At 35.5% G+C, this 23,616-nt stretch overlaps 1 protein-coding gene across 11 annotated transcripts in view; it reads right to left on the reverse strand.

Moving 5' to 3' along the window:
• Nucleotides 1-23,616, reverse strand: part of LOC127499176 (protein NLRC5-like) — a 784,214-nt gene that overhangs the window by 580,815 nt on the left and 179,783 nt on the right. For all 11 annotated transcript variants that reach the window (XM_051869371.1, XM_051869366.1, XM_051869364.1 and 8 more), the window contains 2 exons: nt 14,056-14,229; nt 7,804-7,977 (listed from right to left, as the gene is read on the reverse strand). In XM_051869371.1, coding sequence (XP_051725331.1) covers nt 7,804-7,977; nt 14,056-14,229 — 348 coding nt within the window. The remainder of the gene's footprint in view (nt 1-7,803; nt 7,978-14,055; nt 14,230-23,616) is intronic.

The raw sequence follows: 23,616 nt of genomic DNA on the forward strand, positions 1-23,616 counted from the left end.
ACAGAATATATCCTGTGAAAAACACATTAGAGCTTTTTCATCTGGATATAGACAAAGTCCCTTTCAAGGAAAGTCTGTTCACTCGGCGGCCATATTTGCAACGATCTCCGGGCAGCTATTTCGGGCATCCAAGACCAACGCTGTGTCTGAAATCGAATACTTCTCTACTATATAGTACGCGGAAAAAAATTTGCAAACAGAGTAGTATGTCCAAATTCATAGTATTCGAAAAACTGTCTTATCTATTTAAATGGGGGAATCCTGAAATCTCAAAAACTGCTTGGCAAACTCAAAATTAAATTATATATTTCAAATCTGCAACAAAATCTGACATGAACTGTCCCATAAATGTTGTTTCTTTTGCTCAAATAGTGTTAGAAAAGCTTATTTTTCAGGCTAGACGAGGCAATGCGCATGTGCAGTCATAAGCGTGAGTCTTGGCCTGCATCTCAATGTGCATACTATCATCCTAAATAGTATGTAATATTACTGTTCAATACTATGTAGGGTGGATAGTATGCACATTGGGATGCAGGGTTGGTTTTCTATGGGAACCGGAGCTTCTAACGGCAGCTGCTGTGACGCAATGGCTTTATCAATCAGCGATTGGCTCTTTTACTTTAAATACCCGGATGATGCACTAAATTATCGGAAAAAACGAATTGTGGAATGTTGGACACTTCATGCACTCAACTGTCGCAGCTTTAATTACGTAGCGGAGGGGGAGGGGTATCAGACATCGATGTTAAATGACAAAATAACCTTATACAATTTACGCACTACATGGATGAGTACATCCTGCATAAGTGCATAGTGTATAGTGCTTCATTTGGGACGCAACTTTACTTTTATGTATTCCGCCATATTGTGTTGCAGTTTCTCCCATTCATAACTGAGTGAACCGTCTTTCTATATCTATAGTCTTTGATATAGATTACAAATGTTATTATTCTAATAGTGAAAGAGAGTCTATTGTGTTTTTATTTTTTCAATGTCCCTGTTCATCTTTCTTTTGGTATGAAATGTCACAAATGAATTGCAACCTAGTCTTAAATATGCCATCTGTTTTACTTCAATTAAATCAGTATGACTTTTCCAAAAGAAAAATATATATTATCGATATATTTGTCTCGCTGCGCATGGTTCAAATTCCAGAATTTTAAGTTGAATTCAATTTCAGTTTCACGAGATTTTATTATGCTGCAGTCGCTGCTTCCGCTTCTTCCGGTCATGAGTATGAGGTAACACAGCGCTGTTTATCATATTAGACACATTTCAAAGTGTTGAACATGATGTTATAACGTTACTCTGGCTGCTGTGAGACACTGTTACACACTGCAGTAAGATAGATCGATATATGAATATCATAATAAATGCTGGGTGGCTTGTGTTGATGATAAATGGCATGCAATTCATTTTAAAACTTACTGTATGATGGAGAAAATGCTGTATTACTGCTACTAATAATAAAGCTGCATCAGATTATGCAATGTTAGCTACTTCACAAATCAGTGCTGTCTCTGAGGCATGATTACAAATATGATACTTGCGGAAAATCGAGGAAAATAGAGTTAAACAATAAAACTAAACGTGTTGAGCTATATAACAACAATTAGTTTTCTGTCAATGAATGTATCCAAACTGTTGTTCCATTGTCTAATAAAACATAATATATTAAAGCGTCTTCGGTGTTTCCATGGTTTCTACAAAATAAAACCGGAAATCGAGGGTAACGCGGGTATGACGCAATTGACAGGCGATCGCACGGACACGGTCCGTGTCCTGGTTAAAATTGCTTATTTCTCTGGATTTAAACATTCTTGGAAACATCTGGAATTATGTAAGTACACAAGTAAACAAAATATATAACACTGTTCTAGTGGTTTTTGGATATCATATTTTAATCCAATAATCCCACATATTGTGCCTATGAGTCAACGCTTTAATGAATGCTACCACCATTTATTATTTTAAAAAAGACATACTAAATACATTAATACAAATGTAATACAAGTATAACTATAATACAACTATTGTTTGTATTTCAAAAGTGAGATTGAACTGTTTTTTCTCTCTCTCTCCATAATCATGAAAAATTAATCTTTCATTTGTCTTTGTCTCCCTCTGCTGGTAAAACACAAACACAAATATATTCAGGCTCTATATTTTCTCTGTAACAAAACTCCAACCTTTTTGAATTTATACAGTGCATTTATACAAATAAAATTGTTAATCAATGAATGAGAAACTGTAATTTGCTGCTCTGAAATAAAAGGTGCTTCACTGCCACCTCCTCAGGTCTGTCAGAGGATCGTTGAAATCTAAATGAAGTCTTAATTTATAACAGTGAAGTCACTGTATCTTCAGTCTGTTGATTCTGTTGACTGTGAGTCTCTGTAGTGGATCCTTATTCACCATCAGATGATCATGAGGAGATCAGACTGTCATGTCCTAAAATAAAACACAAACAGTCACATATGCAGTATGAAACATTACGCCTGTCACATCTTTTCCTAAGAAAACTTAGCACTAACTAGATAAGATATATCAATTCATTCTCACACATGATAATATAGCTTCTATCTGATGCTCAAAGTCACTTTACAAAATGTTATTTCTTTTTTACATCACAGACCCAAACTGTTTTAACAGAGGTGTGTCGACTCTTTATAACCACTGTACATGATTGTAAGTTATACTGTATTTTTCAACATGTCCTCTGATGTACATTCAGGATTTGTTTTGCTGTAACTTGTATTAAAGTGAAGAAATGTTTGCTAAACTTGTACTCTGTGCTGTGATTGGCTGAAGCAGATAAAGTGATTTTATGTTTTAAAAGCTGTTACAATTATGACAATATGACAATGTTTTCGGTGAGTTTATAATGTAATAAATTTTTTCATAATGTAAAAAAGCTCAAGATTTCATTACATTTTGAGAAAATTGTTACATTATGAACATTTTATTACAATAATAATATAATACTTATTACATTATGTGCAGTTATTACATTATGAGTTGCTACAAACCCAAACCTCAGATTATCACACACACAGACACAGTTAAAGGGTAAAAGCTGGAAATAACATTAATATTATTTTCACAATCAGTCACAACACTATGAGCAGAATTAAACTCAATTTAACACAGTTTAAAGTTCAGAGACCTACAGAAACTGAAGCTGAATTTAAGACTCATTATCTGATGATCAGACACAATATTCACACACATGTGCTGTTACTGAACCTGGTACAATTTCCTTTTATTTCTAGTGAGTAAAACAGCCATTTAAACTTTATATGAAAATATGATGATGAAAATTGTTAAAACCTATTGTTACCATAGTGTCTCCAGTTTATAATGTGGATCATCCTTCAGATCAGAGAGCAGCTTCACTCCCGAGTCTCCTAGTTTATTCCCAGACAGATACAGTTTTCTCAGGTGTGAGGGGTTTGATCTCAGAGCTGAAGCCAGAGCAGCACAACCTTCATCTGTGACACCACAATACCCCAACCTGTAGAGAACAATGACACACTCTTCACTCTCTCAGATCAGATCAACAGAGACTTCATTATTAAAAAGAAACCAAAACAAAAGCACAAATCCCCATGTTTGATATGAGTTTTACTACGTGTGTGTGTGTGTGTGTGTGTGTGTGTGTGTGTGTGTGTGTGTGTGAACTGATGAAAGACCCAGAAGCACCACCTGTCACATACTCTGACATCGTCAATTACCTGGTTTATATGGTATCAGTGCCTACACAATGCAAGAGTTCAGACCCTTTAAGCAATTAGAAGCACATTTTTAAGTTTAAGTTATTAGCAAGCAGGATTATTTAGAGAAACTGCTTGACATCACTAACCAGTCTATGACTCAGTAGGCGAAAATATTATTATTTTTACAATAATAAGCATCAGATAAGCATCATTTCATCAGTTCTGTAGCTGGCAGGTCGTACGGCTCGATGCTGTTAATGTCAAGCATTTTCTCTAAATGACGCTGCTCGGCGCTGTTATTTAATCTCTCCTGATAGAGCCCCTTTCCTTTCACCTTCTCCTTCTCCATTTCTTCCCATAAAACTGCGCTGTAATTTATTTATTAAATTATTCTGCTCTCTCTCTCTCTGTTGGTCTTTATCTCGGGCTGCAGTCGAGGTTACCATAGCAACAGATACCGTATCCTGCTAATATGGCGGCGCTGAACTTTTGAAACATTTGATGAAACTGAAATTCTCAATTTTAAATGAAAATGTAATTTATTATTTTTTTGCAAAGATAAAGGACAAAATATGTTTGCAGTTACATATTAACAAGGTCATAGTCAGATATATTTAATAAAAACAAGACTAACACAAAAAATCTAGCTTGTGTTGTTGTTACTTTTGACCCACCTGTGTGTTACTTTCGTCCCAACTGACGGGGTTGAAAGTAACAATGTGCAATTTATGTTCAAAGTGAAATTATACTGAAGCCGTTCTACATTTGTACAAAATACCACCTGGTATTGATAGACCACACCTGTGAGTTACTGACCACAGCAAAAATATATCGCTGTCTAAAACATTATCTTTTAAAATTACATTTTTGTGAAAAATGGTAGGCTACTTTCGTCCCTGCTCTCCCCATACTTCAAAACTAAAGTCTTAATAATTATTGTACTAGTAGTAGTATTACATTGTCATTAAGAAATATTTAATACCGTACAATAGTAATACAATAGTAGACTACATAGTACATAGTAATAGTAATATGGCTCTGTTTCTGTTACAAGTTAAACCGAACTTTTATTTTGACGGGTTGCTGTGATCTTGAAGTTTATGTGTGTATATGATATGACAATAGTTTTTTCTCAAATTAAACGGTAAAATGCTCATGAAGTGACTCTCAGAGCAGCTCTAGAGATGAAGTTTATGTGTTCATGTCTATGTCGTTCCGAATGGCTCTTTAATATAACTTTGCTACACGCACTCATCTCAGTGAACGTCTCACTCAAAGTCTTAGTTTTTATTCTGCTATTTATTCCATTCAATTTAAGGCGCAGACGTGACGTAGACGTCACACAGACTGCATCAGGCTGAAACTAGCAACAAACTCCTGCGTTGCGCCGGGTGTATGATAGAGCCCCAAGAGTGAGACTAGAAGTACAGCCATATCATGTGACATTCCAGGAAATCTCTTAACATAAACAATGATCAGAGATCCAGAGATCACTATAACATGCAGAGAGAAACGGTTTGGAGACAATAAACACATGATTGCAATAATATATGGTTTATCTAGAGCTGTTCAACGATTAATCACATCCAAAATAAAAGTTTATGTAATATATGTGTGTGTACTGTGTATATTTACTTTGTTTATAAACACATACATGTATATATTTAAGAAATATTTACATGTATATATTTATATAATTTAAATTATATATAAATATTTATTAAGTTGGCTTGAAAAAGCCCACTCACTGATCTTCTATTTAAGATTATTATTATTCTTCTTCTTAGACTAAAATGTCTAAATGCTACTCCTCCTAGACTGTTCAAGCTGACTCGAGTTGCCTTATCTTTTCAGACTGATCAGACTTACGGTTTTCCTAAAAATGCTGATTAAATCTTGGAAAAATCCCATTGACTTTCATTGAACTGCCTTGGCTAATCTGAACATTCCGTCCAACTGTCAAAATTCAAATTCAAACACACAGACTCAATTAAACTGCCATTCCTGTTTCTAAGCCATTTAAACTCATTCAAACTCATTTAATCTATCTATCTATCTATCTATCTATCTATCTATCTATCTATCTATCTATCTATCTATCCATCTATCTATCTATCTATCTATCTATCTATCTATCTATCTATCTATCTATCCATCTATCTATCTAGCTTTTAACCCATTTTAGCCCACCGGCAACTATAGTTGCCGCAGAGTATAGTTGTCATTTTCCTTTTGTAAGTACTTTTCTAGATGTTTTCCATGTTTTATGTCTCAATGACATGCAAGAAAACAACCAAATACAGGATTTCAAGAACAAAAAAAAGGTATTGACTTCCTTCCTGTCACATGAGGCTGTCAACTTCCTACCCATACTTCTAGGAAGCATATTGAAGGCAAACCCTCCCAAAGAAAAGTAATTTTCATGTTAATATGAAGTATTTTTTGTTGACATATATATATATCTACATAATCATGAGGGTCTCTAGAATCATCCAAACAAAACAAATCTTACAATAGATCTACAGTTTTTTGTATACTTAGTCAAAAGTCCAAGCGGCAACTATAGTTGCCGGTGGGCAAATGACTTGCAAGTACATATATCATGGGGAAATGGAGTATACTGTGTTTAATGAGTTAATAAATCAAGGTTATTGGTCTTGTTTAGTGCATTTTGCCTTCATAATATTTTATATTGATATATATTGTTATTTTTTTTTTTTTTTTTTTTGATTTACTTATTTTTTGTTTGTTTGTTTTATGTGACCCTGGACTACAAAACCAGTCATAATTTTTTTGAAATTGAGATTTATACATCATCTGAAAGCTGAATATATATAAGCTTTCCATTGATGTATGGTTTGTTAGGATAGGACATTTGGCCAAGACACAACTATTTGAAAATTTGGAATCTTAAGGTGAAAAAAAATCAAAATATTGAGAAAATTGCCTTTAAAGTTGTCCAAATGAAGTCCTTAACAATGTATATCCATTCACAAAAATAATTTTTTATACATTTACGGTAGAAAATTTACAAAATATCTTCATGGAACATGATCTTAATATCCTAATGATTTTTGCCATAAAAGAAAAATCTGTAATTTTGACTCATACAATGTATTGTTGGCTATTGCTACAAATATACCCGTGCGACTTCTTACTGGTTTTGTGCTCCAGGATCACATATAGGAGTAATTTTTTCTAATGAACAATGTAATTTAACTTTTTGATTCACAATGCTCTGTTGGAGCAACTTAATGGCTGCACTTTGTTCTGCATTATGTTCCACCACTTTAAGACAAACGGATTTGTTGTTTGATGTGTTTTCATATTCAAGAGATTATAAGCTAAATGCAGCTTTTTTGTGTTCACATCAAATGTTCTTCAACTTTGATCTGTTGATCTGTTGAAAGCAGTTATTTTGAGTTAGATGCATAAATGTTATCCTCCTATTCAAAGTTTACATTGAGGGGTGCATACAACATATTTGCCCACCGGCAACTATAGTTGCTGCACATTCAAATAAATTTTTTAAGAAAAAAAACAAAAACCTGGGGAAAATAAATGCAGAACATGTTCACATAGGACACTATTAATAGGAATATATGCATGAAATCATTCAGAAAAATTTGGGCACAAATGGGTTAAAACTACAATTCTAAAACTTAAATTATTTCAAACTGAAAAGCTTCAAACTACAAACTTTTAAAACTTCTTCAAACTTTCTGGACCAGCTTTTTCAAGCAAAATTAAAGTTTGTCTACAAACTGTTTTATCTAGTTGATTTTTATATTTTTATATTGTCCCTAAATATATACATATATATGTATAAATACAAAACAAATATACACCGTACACACACATATATTACATAAACTTTATTTTAATCATGACTAACTGGCTAACAGGTTGAAAAAAAAATCATTTTTGAGTGAACTAACCCTTTAAATTCATGAATGGTAATTTGAATGAATGAATGTAATAATAGTTTTCCCTGAATTCTATTCCATTTTAATGTTACTTTATGAATTATTGAAATTTCAAAATTCACAGTGACACAGTTTCATGTGAGAGTCGCGTATGATCTTACCCCAGATCCTCCAGTTTACAGTGAGGATTCTCCAGTCCAGCAGAAATCATCTTCACTCCCGAGTCTCCTAGATTATTCCTAGACAGATACAGTTCTCTCAGGTGTGAGGGGTTTGATCTCAGAGCTGAAGCCAGAGCAGCACAACCTTCATCTGTGACACCACAATCCTTCAACCTGTAGAGAACAATGACACACTCTTCACTCTCTCAGATCAGATCAACAAGGAATTTCTCAAGATCACATTCAAACTAACAGTGTGATGATAAGGTGAGAGAGACAATGAGAAGAAAATGAATCAATTTAAAGATCAATAAAGTCAGTTTCCTCTGAAATCATATTCTTCTTCTTTTTACCCCCTGAACACAATATTCAGATACTGAAACTCTGACATCAAATTCTACTACAGATTTATAATAGTGAATAAGAATAATTGATATGACATCTATAGCTCTCCTATCAACACACTGATGTGAGAATCACCCAAATACATTTTTCAGTAACACTTTCTATGAAGCCTGTGTTTATAATGCATTATAAGGATATTCTTAATGCATCATAATGCACACATAATGCCTTATAAACAACCTTATAATGTTGCATCATCTAATGAATATTCATAACAACTGTAATAATACTTAACTCTCTGTGGTTATAAATAAGAGTATGATTATTTATAACACATAATGAACATAATTTTATACACTTAAGTTATAGAGTAATATATATCCCATAGTTTCATATTTTAATTTCCCAAGTCTCATATCTTGACATTGTTTACTGAAGATCTGCACAGTATAATACTGCATCTTATGAGTGGAATTTTACTGCTTAAAGTGACTTGAGCGATGCCTACTGAACAGGAGAGCGTGTGCTGCATCGATTGTGATATTGTCATGCCACAGCTTGAAAGTCTGGATAATTCAGACGATGAGACGACACATGTATCTCATCACCACACGCATCTGTCGTAGTGCTCTCGTGAGGAGGAGGAAGAGGGGAAATTGTTGAATAAAGTTGTTATTTTGGTTTTTTGCCGCACAAAGTATTCTCGTCGCTTCATAACATTAAGGTTGAACCACTGTAGTCACATGATCTGTTTTAAATATGTCTTTATACCTTTCTGGGCATTGAAAGTGTAAATTAACTTGCTGTCAATGGAGGCCTCATTTAAGGCCCCCACTCCCCCTCCACCCGGCCCGCAACTGATCTCAAAAATAAAACATAATCCGACCCGCTAAATTATTATTATTATTATTATTATTATTATTATTCTCTAGTTGTCTCATACCATATTCCATATTCAAAAGAATGACATGATCCTATTAAAAAAAGAAGCGCGCAGGCAGATTTGATGAGAGCTGGTTCGGGGCTTTCGTAGTTTATTTGTTGTTTGGCTGCAAAGTGCGAATGTGAACCGAAAAGTGACGTCTGTCGTTGATATGCAACCATGAGCTGCGCTCTCCACGATGATGAGGAAGTTTCAGCAAAAGAAAAAAATGATTTCTAGTCCTTGCATTAGCTCTACTACTAGATATATTTATGGAGATGAGAAATAAAAACCCGCCCTGTACAGCTATGATCAGCTGTTCGGCTGAGCTTTCGGTGTTGTTACGGAAAGGCCGAAGCTTATCGGTTGGTTCTTGTCACATGACCTGCGGTGCACTTGTGTCATTCTGAAAGATGTTTTCATCTCGCCGCGGCATAGGCGCGCCTGGAAAAACGAGCGCACCGCACCGCATGTGCGTCACGACCACGTCGCTTCTATTATGAGCGCGCTTGCTCAAATTATAGTAAAAGCACACGCGCAAGTCGCGAGCATCGATTTGAACCACCGAAACGCGTCCGATGCTACCAATAAACATTACCGATGCTCAAACGGCATCTTGGGCAAATGTGGCTCAGCTGTGTGAGCAGAAGCGCTGCAGGTGTCTGACAAGAAATAGAATAGTGTACAAATGTATTCAGGGATTGCATTTGTTCAGTACAGTGTTGTTCAGTGCAAGATTCTGATGTTATTTAAGCTAAAATAAAGTAAGGGAAAATATGTTAAAACTAATACTATATGTAACAATGATAGAGACACTGCTGTTTACATTTCTTTAAGTATGGCAAAAATATTTTATTAATTAAATTTGAAATAAATGAGAAATAATGCAAAGGAAAGTACATTTTCAGAAATGTTGTGCTTTCTTGTGCTTGAATGTTAAAATGGCCCTCCTATGAGGTGTCAATCACAGCAACGGCCCCCAGCCAATTTGAGTTTGAGACCCCTGCTTTAAGGACTTTACACTTGCTTGACTAAATGAAGAAAATGATTGACTTTGACTTGAGATCCAATGACTCGAGACTTGACTTGAACTGTCTGACTCGAGAATGACTTTATAACAACTTAAATAATTAAAATGATTTTTATCAAAGTCATCACAGCTAACACTTTAGTTTAGGGTCCAATTCTCACTATTAAAGTTGCTAATTAGAATGCATATTACTAGGATATTGGCTGTTTATTAGTACTTATAAAGCACATATTAATGCTTTATTCTGGGTGCGAACTACGGGGGAGCTAGGGGGAGCTCGGCTCCCCTTAATAAGACATGGGCTCCCCTAAAAACGTGATTTGTGAAGTTTTGGGGGATCTCAAAAAATATTGACAATGTGTTATTTTGACATACAATTTCAGTTTTGTGTAATGTGATCATCGTGGATTATTATGTGTAAAACTGCAAAAATATCATTCATTCATGCATGACGGCGATTTAAACCTAATTCACTTCAATAAAGATATACATGCTACTCTTGTCATGAGCATCAAGGTGTGGGGGCGCTGCGGTGCAAAATCCACTCATGTTTAGTACATGTTAACTCGAACAGCAAAGGAAGCTGATCCCAGGCCTGTGTTAAGGTGAGGCATGTTATTCGCAATTATGTGTTTGGGTTGTTATAGCTCTGCGTGACTCGATGTATTAGACCTAATTTAACAGAGGAATTCTGGTATTCTTCTGTAGCCTGACGAGTAACTTTAACCGTTGTTCTTGTGAACTCAAAGACAGCCTGATGCTTGTTTATAGACTATTTGTGGGTGGCTGTTTGTTGTTTCACCTATCAATTCGTGTTGATAATGTATAATAGGCTAAATCCTGTATAGTGATTTATCCTATATAGTGCTTGCATAAAGCAAGTAGTGTACACAGTCGTAGCTGTTATGTATTTTTGTAACTCATTGTAAGCCCTCACGCGCAAGCGCACGAATACTGTTCAATGAATGCTTCTATGACTCATTCATTAAGACAGTGATTTACTGCCACCTATTGGCTGTTTTAATTTCATAATTAAAAGCATAATTAATTTTTCCCCCGTCTCATTTTTTTTTCTATATTTAAAATTCTATGTTAAAAAAAAATTCTCAACATTTTTAATGCTGTTGTAACTGCAGTGTAAAAAATTCCCTTTTGGTTAGAAAATGGTTAGAAAATATCCCTGAAAATCAATTTAAGAGGTCAAATATTGGCTCTTAAAGTAAAGTTAATTTCTGTCACTTCCCTGTAGGTGACATTCCATAAAATATATATAAGCAAAGTTAAACATAATGACATTTACTAATAAACCAATATAATTAATGCATCACACTTGTGAATTCACCTTCAACATTTTTCATCTCTGATGGTCTGAGGGTGAGTAGATCAACAGCAGATTTTCATTTTGGGGTGAACTATCCCTTTAATTCTCTTTGCTCCTGGATTAAACGTTGTCAAAAGTTATCAACCAATCAGAATAGACCTCCACGCCTGACCGATGAAAATGATACAGGAAATCTTATTGGCTGTAAGTGAAATGCACCAGAAAGTCTTTTGAAATATCAAAGGTGGCTCTTTAATTTCTTTACAACGTTAGAAATGTTTCAGAATGAGGCATTTGTATGATTTGTACATATAAATAACCTAGTCTGTGTAACTGCATCACTACATTGTACAGACATTACAGGTCAAACCCCTCTGATGTTCGATTTATTCAAATAAACATATTATATGGCTCTTAAGACACACTGTATATAAAAAAATCAGTGTTGGCATTTCGAATTCCTCAACTGAATTAAGGTAATTTGTTTGATTTGTTTTTATTTAATGTTTACTTGTCTTTTTTGTAAATTCAATTCAGTTTGAAAGTCAGTTTGAAATCAATCTTCCTTGTGCTGCATATAAGCTATTGCAACAAAGTTACTCTATTGTGAAGACAAATACACAGAGTGAACAAAAGTTTAAGTGAGATTATTGTAATGGTAATTAATCAACGTTTAAATATGTAAACAAAAGCCTAAATTCAAATCTGTTCATCAGATAAAGTGGACGTGTCTCTTCAGAAGACTTGAATTAAACCGCTCCATTCAAATGGATTACTGTTACAACGAGTCTTGTGCTTTTTGAAGCTTGAAAATAATGATGGCCTTGACAAAATGGATGGACAAAAATTGAGATATTAAAATATCTATATGGCAGTATACAGTATGTTGCGGTTTTCCCCATGGTATTGAAAATGATACTGAATATTGATATTTTTCAAGGTATCGTATTGAAGTTAGAAACTCCAGTATCGTGACCACTAATTCATGTACTTTGTCAATAAGGTAAAACTTTGCTATTTTCTACATAGATCTATGATTTGATTGAATATATATTGGTACAGTAATTCATTAAATATCACCAGCTAAAAAGTAACCAGTAACTAGTACTCTGAGTAGTTTTTGAGAAGAGTACTTTGTACTTTTACTTCAGTACTTTTTGACACCAGTAATTTTACTCGTAATTGAGTATTCAGCAATGTAACAGTACTTGTATTTAAGTACAGATTTTCAGTACTGACAGAAGGAAGTTATTTCAAACTGGTCGCCATTAAGTGTAATTGTTCCTTTTGTATGCGATGGTGTGATTCTTCAATAAATAAATAAATAAATTAAAGATCAATTTGACTGATAGCATTATTATTATTTTTTCAAGATTTCTATAGATATCGAAATATTTTGTTATCGTGAATTATTTTGGTCATGATAATCATGTAAAAATGATTCAGGTGAATCACACTCCACTTCCCTCTTTTCAGCTGCAGATACACAGTTTGAGGCAATGCTCACGCTTCTGTAAGGGTGCTCTGTTTGAACAAGCATTACAAGATCAGTTGAATTACATCAAAATATTTGTGTTTTTTTGTTTGTTTGTTTTTTTAAACCCTCTTCACTGTAACCTGTGTCTGTTGTCTGGTTTGTAGTTTGTTCGGTTTATTTAACTTGAAGGGGTGGATTCTGGAATCCACTGCCGCTTCAATATATATCTTTTAAGTTATTAACCAACATTTATCTTTCTGTTAAATTATTTGAATGACTTCTTCAACGTATGTTAAAGCATTTCTTTTCCTTTTCAAACACTAGAAAATAATTTTGAATATTGTCTGTACCTCTCACTGAGAGAAAAGAACATGTTATCAGTATGTTTTGGGAAAGTTTCCTGCTCAGAGCAGAGCTCAGATCAACTTCAACCTTGAAGAAGCTGTGAATCATGTGTATCTGTGTATGTGCGCTAAGTGTTCTGTGCAGGTCCTTTGTACTGGTGGACAACTGGCACTCTTCTTGAGACCAGCAGACGCCATGTCATGACCCCAAAAGGACATCCAGTGCCTAAATCCAGGGTCCCCTCGTCAGCATCGTGACGAATGGAGATATGCTTCTGACTATCTGTCCATGTGTGGAATATTACCAAATTTGTCTATTTTTCTTAGCCAATCAGAATCATTCAACCTGAAGTAATGACGTAGTTAGTTGACTCTGTTAGAGTATAATTGTTGTGGAAATGTGAATGTACGCAGAGCGGCCTACAAACTCCTTGTGAGACTTGAAGCTGGCTTCTGCTGATGAAACTGCAAACTATTCTTCAGTAAAATTATCTTCAATTTATTATTTTTTTAACTCTGACTCCGGGTCTTTATTCATCATATCTGGTCTTTTGGGTCTTTAACTGTAAAATTCCCCTACAAACTGTTAGTTTTACTTTCTTTTGCAGGATAATAATATATTTAGATCTAAATTTTCTTTTTTTTCAGGTAGACTCCTCACCCCTTCCTTCTACTGCCGGCAGGATCTGACGGTTCAAGCAGGAATCTGTCACTGAACCGCCGGATGGGGTTTACGCCAAAGGATATTTTGTATGCACTATCTACATATTAATCCTTATTCACTTCCAGTCTTTATGATAGAGATGATCTTACCACAGATCCTCCAGTTTACAGTGAGGATTCTCCAGTACAGCAGAAATCATCTTCACTCCCGAGTCTCCTAGTTTATTCTCAGACAGATGCAGTTGTCTCAGGTGTGAGGGGTTTGATCTCAGAGCTGAAGCCAGAGCAGCACAACCTTCATCTGTGACACCACAATAACTCAACCTGTAGAGAACAATGACACACTCTTCACTCTCTCAGATCAGATCAACAGAGACTTCATTATTAAAAAGAAACCAAAACAAAAGCACAAATCCCCATGTTTGATATGAGTTTTACTACGTTTGTGTGTGTGTGTGTGTGTGTGTGTGTGTGTGTGTTTGAGTGAGAGGGAAAGCTAATATAAAAACTGTTATAAGAAATTATGTTAACAGATTATCACATTAAATAATATGGAAAGATGATCACAGAAAAAAGATGGATGTGCTGGTCATTAAGGATGAATTCATGTTCTTCTATTCATGTTTTTTTTTTTTTCAATTTCTAACACACTTTTCTCCAATCTGTATCACATTTTCAAAACTCTAAACACAATTAGCACAACATCCGTCTGTTGTGACCTTACCATAATTCATGTCGTTTTCACACAAAATGCAGTCAATTAACACGTTTCTAGAAGGCTTAAATTTCTTTCTGATCTTATTTACAAATGCTTAAACACAGCATGTCAGAAATGAAGACCCAATGTTACAATCTTTAAATATAGTATAAAACCTCTACTTCTGTACCAACAGCAGCTCAAAAGTATTGAAAAAATCTAGAAAACAAATACTGAAACAATTGATAAGCATTTATAATTAGCAGATATTGAGAAATATTGAGAAATAGCAGATTCCAATCTCAGTTGGAGGAATAATCAGATGTTGAAGCTCTTTCATTACATGGACATACAGTAAAATAGACACAGACTCATTGTTCAGTGTGGATGAAGAACAACACAGAGGAGCAGAGAGAGAAAAAATGTCTGGGTGAGGGAGAGGAATAGATGAAGGAGAAGAAGAGTTGGATCAGGACAAGGGAGAAGAAGAGTTAGGGGAGAGGAGTAAGATTGTGTGCTGGATTGTGCATCTCTATAGTTTTCCTCTTTTACACATGATGAACCTATGAAAGCTTATTTCTGCCATGAATAGAAAATAAAAAGGCAATTGTGACTTTTTATCTCACAATACTTACTTTTTTCCCTCTCAATTCATATAGTTTTTATATCACAATTCCTAGAATTTTTTTTTTAATTGTGTCACAATTACTTTTTATACTTATTTATTCTGTGGCGGGGAAAAAAACTTCCACAGTAACCAAAGACCATGTATGTTGGATTTGTTGTTGATCAATGGCAGCAATTTCATTTAAATTCATATAAAGCTTGATGTAAAGCTTTTACTACACCGATTCCTCTACCACTGTTCCATATACGCTGAATATGTGGTCTGTGTAGGGCACTAACTACCAATAGGCACCATCCCACCCTCTATGGGCACCATCAACACCCCACCCACCCCCAGAAAGAGATTTCAACAAAAGGGGCAACTGAAGTTCAGCATAGGGGACTCATTTGACCAGTGGCTGCCCTGAGCAATTCTGTTACTTTCTTCTTCTTTATTTCTACTGTACATTCTATAAAGTAAAGACTCATTCACTTTTAAGGCATCTTTACACAGCCGATTTAAGGCTGCTCTAAAGCGGGTCTGTGTCTGCTCAGAAATCAGTGTAAAGACGCAATGCCACATTAAAGCAGACCTAAAATACGCCGGGTCTGGCCCACCTCAGGCCCTAGTATCAAAGGCGACTCTGATACTGTTCTGGTTCAGTGTAAATGAACGCAAAATATAGCCGCCCTAAACTACATCATTGTCATGACAACCAAAAGCATTCAAGTCAGCTCAGGCGGCGCGAGATTCAAGAAGCAGGAGACGAAACATATAGGGCAAATTAAAAAAAAAAAACATGTCTACCAACAAGGGGCAGTGAAGTAAAAGAGTCCTGTACTCACATCGTGAAGCAAACCACCACAATAACAGCAGAGAATCGTCATGTGTCATCAATTGGCTTTCGCCGTTTGTAATTTTCCTATGAACAGACTGTCAGATCAATGCGCTGCACATTTCTCTCAGATGAGGTAAATGCTTAACACAATTGGCGTCACTGTGATTGTGCATTGTTATATTATATTCCAAAAATGCTAAAAACCTTTTTCTGCACACACTAACTCTATCAAAACACAGCAAACCTGATTCAAAAGAGTCGTTCTGTCAAACACTGCACTAGTTTTCTACCCAACATGAACATAGAGGCCCGGTTTCACAGACAGAGCTTAGCCTAAGCCAGGATTAAACCTTAGTTTAATTATGATATTTCAGTAGCTTTTATAAACGTACACCAGAAAAAAACATTACTGGTGTGCATCTTGAGACTAAACAATGGCACTGACTTATTTTAAAATATGTCAGTGTGAGCTGCTTTCAGTTAAAACAGCTCAAACATGCATTTTAGTCTAGAACTAGCATAAGCCTTGTCTGTGAAACCGGGGGATAGTCAATCAAAGCACAATGACTGTCAAAATACTAACAGCTGATGACATTATGAAAACTGCATTACTTGTCATGTTTCAGTTCTACCTGCAGAAAATATGAAATCCATTGTTTTTATAATTCAGTTTCCTTTTACTGCAGTAACAGTAGAGCTCTTACATGTAAGCCATTCTACATTTTTGGTTGAGTGTTGAATGTGTGCATTCTTGGAAACATCCCAACAGACTATCTAAAAGTGAATGAGTCTTTACTTTATAGAATGTACAGTAGAAATAAAGAAGAAGAAAGTAACAGAATTGCTCAGGGCAGCCACTGGTCAAATGAGTCCCCTATGCTGAACTTCAGTTGCCCTCTTGGTTGAAATCTCTTTCTGGGGGTGGGTGGGGTGTTGATGGTGCCCATAGAGGGTGGGATGGTGCCCCTTAGTTAGTGCCCTACCAAAGACTATCCGCTTGTTAAGTCGTGACGTAAGGAACGCCGTTTCTGGGTCCAAGCCTCGACTCATTTCACTTGAGAATACCACCATTATGAGCGCTATTTATTCATATTAAACATTTAACATTTTAAAAAGTTAAACATTTAAAATACTTACAGTCTCCGTGCTCACAACATCACAGACAATTATATTTCAATGATTTATAAAAGATGAATCACTGTCTGGCCATCTGGGATTTTGGTATGGAGGTTATGATTATAATTTTTTGGTAGTATTTCACCACATCGTGTGTGTAGCACCGTTTGTTGTTTTCTTTCTGGTGTGAGATAGAGTGTTTGGACCCAGAAGTGCTGCCGCGTGACTACCTAACAATTATAATCATAACCAACATCCCAGATGGCCAGACAGTAATTCATCTTTTATAAATCGTTAAAATATTAATGTCTGTGACGCTGTGAGCACGGAGACTGTAAGTATTTTAAATGTTTAACTTTAAAATGTTAAATGTTTAATATGAATAAATAGCGCTCATAAACGGCCATCGAGATGCCATTCTCAAGTGAAACGAGTCGAGGCTTGGACCCAGAAACGGCGTTCGTTACGTAACGACTTAACAAGCAGACAGAATAACACAAGACGCGTCACTCGTATTGTTTTGAATGGGAGAAAGTGCAATGCGCAATATGTCCCCATGACGGGACAAAATGTTCTACTGTAACCGACGCCTCGTTTTATTTTGGATCTTTGAAATATGCGTAGTATTTTAAGTGTTTGTCACATGTCGTGCATGTAAAAGTAGGAAATATGAATGTGAAGTGAATGTGGTCTCGTTTCAAATGCATTGATCAATATGCTTGCGTCGACTTCACTGTAGCCTATGTGTGCTGGTTCCTTTCCGTGTTCTGACCGGTGTCCGAGTCTCAATCAAACACAAACCCAAGAAATGTAGAAATGAATAAATGTGGAAATTAACAAATATGGAAATAAATACATAAATAAATGTGGATATAAATAAAAATCTAAATGAATAAGTGTATAAATAAAAGAAAAAAATGTGGAAAAAAAGAAATATATACATAAGGAAATAAATGTATAAATAATTATTTTTTTTTTTTTTTTGCTTTTCTTTGTATATTTATATATTTATTTTTGCTTTTTTTTTTTTTTTTTTACATTTCTTTGTATATTTATTCATTTAATTTTCATTTTGGCAGACTTGGGATTCCATAGTATTTCACCCTCCATAAATCTCAACGTCTTCACAAAGCAAAGCTAAGTTTCCTTTTTAAGCTCTTTCAGTGCTTCCCACATTTTGTGGATGGGAAAACATAGATCGCGATACCTGATGTGATTCAATTTCAAAAGGCTATAATTTCACGTATGCTCCGCATGTTTCAGAGTCAAATGTGGCGCTGTTGCGTGTTCTACCTGCTCACGCAGCGCTTATTCTAGTGGTTCGCAATCAATGTACTAAATGCATACTATAGTGCACGTTTATGCTAATCGATTGCTTATGCTGATATGACTAATGTTGTACATTATTGACAAAAGTTTACTTTATGGTATTGTAAAATATTGTAAATGGTTGTAAGAACATATCTACCTCATCTAAACTTGAATGAGCAGCCCTCAATAGTAAGCATACACATTACAAAATAAGTGTGCGAGCGTAAGGGACGCTCAGAGGGTTCAGTTGTTAGGCACTAGGGATGTGCATCTCCACAACTGAGGCCAACAATACGATACATTTAAGATACATGTGAAGCAGCTACCGATGCGATGCGATACGATTCACCCCTATTAAAGGATTAGTTCACTTTCAAATTAAAATTTCTTAATAATTTACTCACCCCCATGTCATCCAAGATGTCCATGTCCTGCTCTCTTCAGTTGAAAAGAAAAGAAATTAAGGTTTTTGATGAAAACATTCCAGGATTTTTCTCCTTATAGTGGACTTCAATGGCCTCCAAACAGTTGAAGGTCAAAATTACAGTTTCAGTGCAGCTTCAAAGGGCTTTAAACGATACCAGACGAGGAATAAGGGTCTTATCTAGAGAAACCTTCAGTCATTTTCTAAAAAAAAAAAAAAAGACAATTTTATACATTTTAACCATAAATGCTCATCTTGAACTAGCTCTCTTCTTTTTCTTCTCTATTAGAATTCCGGCAGTGTAGACACTGCTAAGTGTATTACTGCCCTCCTCAGGTCAAAGTTTGAACTAATTGTTATATACTTTAAGCCCTTTGAAGCTGCAATAAAACTGAAATTTTGACCTTCAACCGTTTGGAGGCCATTGAAGTCCACTATATGGAGAAAAATCCTGGAATGTTTTCATCAAAAACCTTCATTTCTTTTCGACTGAAGAAAGAAAGACACGAACATCTTAGATGACATGGGGGTGAGTAAATTATCAGGAAATTTTAATTTGAAAGTGAACTAATCCTTTAAGCCGCCTTTCCACTGCACACGACAAACGACAGCCATTGGACCAGAAGTCATTCATTTCCAATGGAGAATAGTATGGGGGCTGCGTGGAGTTCCGATCATATGCGAATGCGGAAATTTCGGATCCGATTTGAGCTTCGGATGCGCTGAAATATTTGAACTTCTGCAGCTAGAATGTACATTTCCTGAAGAAAATGTGAATGGTGCTTGCAGTGGCAAATCTCGGCACTTGGTTGCTAGGGTGCTGTAATTGGTTGCTAGGGCATGGCTATGAAGTTGCTATGTCACTACTTATTGGCTGCTTGATAGGCCAAGTCAAAAGAGCCCAGCCCCAAGTCTCCATGACCTTCTGATCCAAAGATATGATCTCACAGATTTTGTCCTAATGTTAAGTCTATGGGACTTTTTTTAGCCGATTTTACGTCCGCTGGGCGAACATCGTACATCCGATCGCTTAGAAAAGTCATAGCACACCTCTCCTAATCTCACACTAAACAATACTTTCTTTGGGAACTATATGTAGATTTTAGCTTGATAAAAATGTATTTTTTTAAGAGAAGGCAGACTAGGGAATGTTGCGACTGACGTCACTGCCATTACACGATAGGCTGAGAGGTGCCGCACGTGATTAAGTTAGCCGTTACGCTTTCTCCAATGGTAAGAGATACAGACCCTCTCATCTCCCTATAATATACAATCTCTGGCGTCACAGCGTTTTCACTCGCGTTGCATTTCGGGAAGGCGTCGCCATATTAGAAGGATACGCTATCCGTTGCCATGGTTACTTTGACAGTGAGACCGAGAGAGATAGCGTGATATTTGTTTGCATTTTTGCGATACGCCGCAGTTTCTTGGAAAGAAATGGAGAAGGAGAAGGTGAAAGGAAAGGGGCTCTATCAGGAGAGACTAAATAACACCGCCGAGCAGCGTCATTTAGAGAAAATGCTTGACATTAACAGCATCGAGCCGTACGACCTGCCAGCTACAGAACTGATGAAAGACCCAGAAGCACCACCTGTCACATACTCTGACATCGTCAATTACCTGGTTTATATGGTATCAGTGCCTACACAATGCAAGAGTTCAGACCCTTTAAGCAATTAGAAGCACATTTTTAAGTTTAAGTTATTAGCAAGCAGGATTATTTAGAGAAACTGCTTGACATCACTAACCAGTCTATGACTCAGTAGGCGAAAATATTATTATTTTTACAATAATAAGCATCAGATAAGCATCATTTCATCAGTTCTGTAGCTGGCAGGTCGTACGGCTCGATGCTGTTAATGTCAAGCATTTTCTCTAAATGACGCTGCTCGGCGCTGTTATTTAATCTCTCCTGATAGAGCCCCTTTCCTTTCACCTTCTCCTTCTCCATTTCTTCCCATAAAACTGCGCTGTAATTTATTTATTAAATTATTCTTCTCTCTCTCTCTGTTGGTATTTATCTCGGGCTGCTGTCGAGGTTACCATAGCAACAGATACAGTATCCTGCTAATATGGCGGCGCCTTCCCAAAATGCAACACGGAGTGAAAACATCATGACGTAACTCCTCATTCTCTATATTTTAACACTTTAGCATTATTCTGTAAACACTATTTCTGTAAAATGGCAGTTATTATTAATAATTATGTCAGAATTTTTTTTTTTATAATTATTAAATACATTTTTACATTGATTAGCTCTATAAAATCTACTATGTTTTTATTTTAGATGTATTGAGGCTCATTTGCTTTGTGTGGATATATTCATACATGCATTAACGTTACATTCATTAAAATCGTTCAGTTTACCATGGCGAGGGTAACGGTTGCTTCACGACCAATTTCAAAGTTCTGTGCAACTGCCGCTAGAGGGTTACTGTAAAATTGTGTGATTATTAGAGGAGAACCGGGACGAAAGTAACGCGGGACGAAAGTAACAAAGCAATTTTCTCAGAGCTCTGACTACATTTGCGTTCCAAGTTAAGACACGTTCAGCACGCAACCCTTGACGGAGCTGCCAAACATCATGTGATTTCATCATTGTTTCCCGCGGTTAGGACCGGAAAGCAGTTTTCGAATACGGTAAATAAACTGCTGAAGCGGTACAATTTTTTCTAATTACAAGTTGTGTTTCTCATTTCATGTGTCACAATAATGATCAATCTACAGGTTATTTAGTGCTGTAACATCCTGAAGTTTGCCTTCTCAGAACTTTTCAGTATGAAAGTAAATCGGGTTTAAATGTCAGGAGTTCCTGTTGGGACGAAAGTAACACTTGTTTCTTTTGTCCCTCTGCTAATGTGGTGGCTTTCTCTGCGGTGCAGCATTTATTAAAACATGTTTATGTCATATTATACTAGCAGAATATGCCAAGAGTGAGGGTCAGAAAGACAGACAGAGGTCTGATTCAGCCAGATGTTCATGAGAGGGCGTTTCTGGACATATCTGTTGCTGATTTCTGTATGTCACCATTTATTCACTCAATCTGTTTACATTTACCATAGTCACATTTAGTTTTTAGCCATACCTTAGCTTTTCCACACCCACCTATGAATTTGCAGTGTTTCCATTAAGATGTTTTTATGAATTTATATTTTGAATTTATGTATAAAAACAGCTGGATTGGAAACATGACTGCTACATTACGTTGAGAATTTATATTATGCTAATTTAATTTAATTTTCATATTGTTCATACTGTTGAAAAATGTTTTATAATATAAATTGACATTGCCAAAAAAAAAATAGTCTAAACAATTCAAGTTTGTTCTGTCGGGTTACTTTTGAAACATTTGATGAAACTGAAATTCTCAATTTTAAATGAAAATGTAATTTAATATTTTTTTTTCAAAGATAAAGGACAAAATATGTTTGCAGTTACATATTAACAAGGTCATAGTCAGGTATATTTAATAAAAACAAGACTAACACAAAAAATCTAGCTTGTGTTGTTGTTACTTTTGACCCACCTGTGTGTTACTTTCGTCCCAACTGACGGGGTTGAAAGTAACAATGTGCAATTTATGTTCAAAGTGAAATTATACTGAAGCCGTTCTACATTTGTACAAAATACCACCTGGTATTGATAGACCACACCTGTGAGTTACTGACCACAGCAAAAATATATCGCTGTCTAAAACATTATCTTTCAAAATTACATTTTTGTGAAAAATGGTAGGCTACTTTCGTCCCTGCTCTCCCCATACTTCAAAACTAAAGTCTTAATAATTATTGTACTAGTAGTAGTATTACATTGTCATTAAGAAATATTTAATACCGTACAATAGTAATACAATAGTAGACTACATAGTACATAGTAATAGTAACATGGCTCTGTTTCTGTTACAAGTTAAACCGAACTTTTATTTTGACGGGTTGCTGTGATCTTGAAGTTTATGTGTGTATATGATATGACAATAGTTTTTTCTCAAATTAAATGGTAAAATGCTCATGAAGTGACTCTCAGAGCAGCTCTAGAGATGAAGTTTATGTGTTCATGTCTATGTCGTTCCGAATGGCTCTTTAATATAACTTTGCTACATGCACTCATCTCAGTGAACGTCTCACTCAAAGTCTTAGTTTTTATTCTGCTATTTATTCCATTTAATTTAAGGCGCAGACGTGATGTAGACGTCACACAGACTGCATCAGGCTGAAACTAGCAAAAAACTCTTGCGTTGCGCCGGGTGTATGATAGAGCCCCAAGAGTGAGACTAGAAGTACAGCCATATCATGTGACATTCCAGGAAATCTCTTAACATAAACAATGATCAGAGATCCAGAGATCACTATAACATGCAGAGAGAAACGGTTTGGAGACAATAAACACATGATTGCAATAATATATGGTTTATCTAGAGCTGTTCAACGATTAATCACATCCAAAATAAAAGTTTATGTAATATGTGTGTGTGTACTGTGTATATTTATTTTGTTTATAAACACATACATGTATATATTTAAGAAATATTTACATGTATATATTTATATAATTTAAATTATATATAAATATTTATTAAGTTGGCTTGAAAAAGCCAACTTACTGATCTTCTATTTAAGATTATTATTATTATTCTTAGACTAAAATTTCTAAATGCTACTCCTCCCAGACTGTTCAAGCTGACTCAAGTTGCCTTATCTATCTGTCAAGCTAAATCTATC

This window comes from Ctenopharyngodon idella, chromosome 17 (assembly GCF_019924925.1).
Source record: "Ctenopharyngodon idella isolate HZGC_01 chromosome 17, HZGC01, whole genome shotgun sequence".
Taxonomy (NCBI): domain Eukaryota; kingdom Metazoa; phylum Chordata; class Actinopteri; order Cypriniformes; family Xenocyprididae; genus Ctenopharyngodon; species Ctenopharyngodon idella.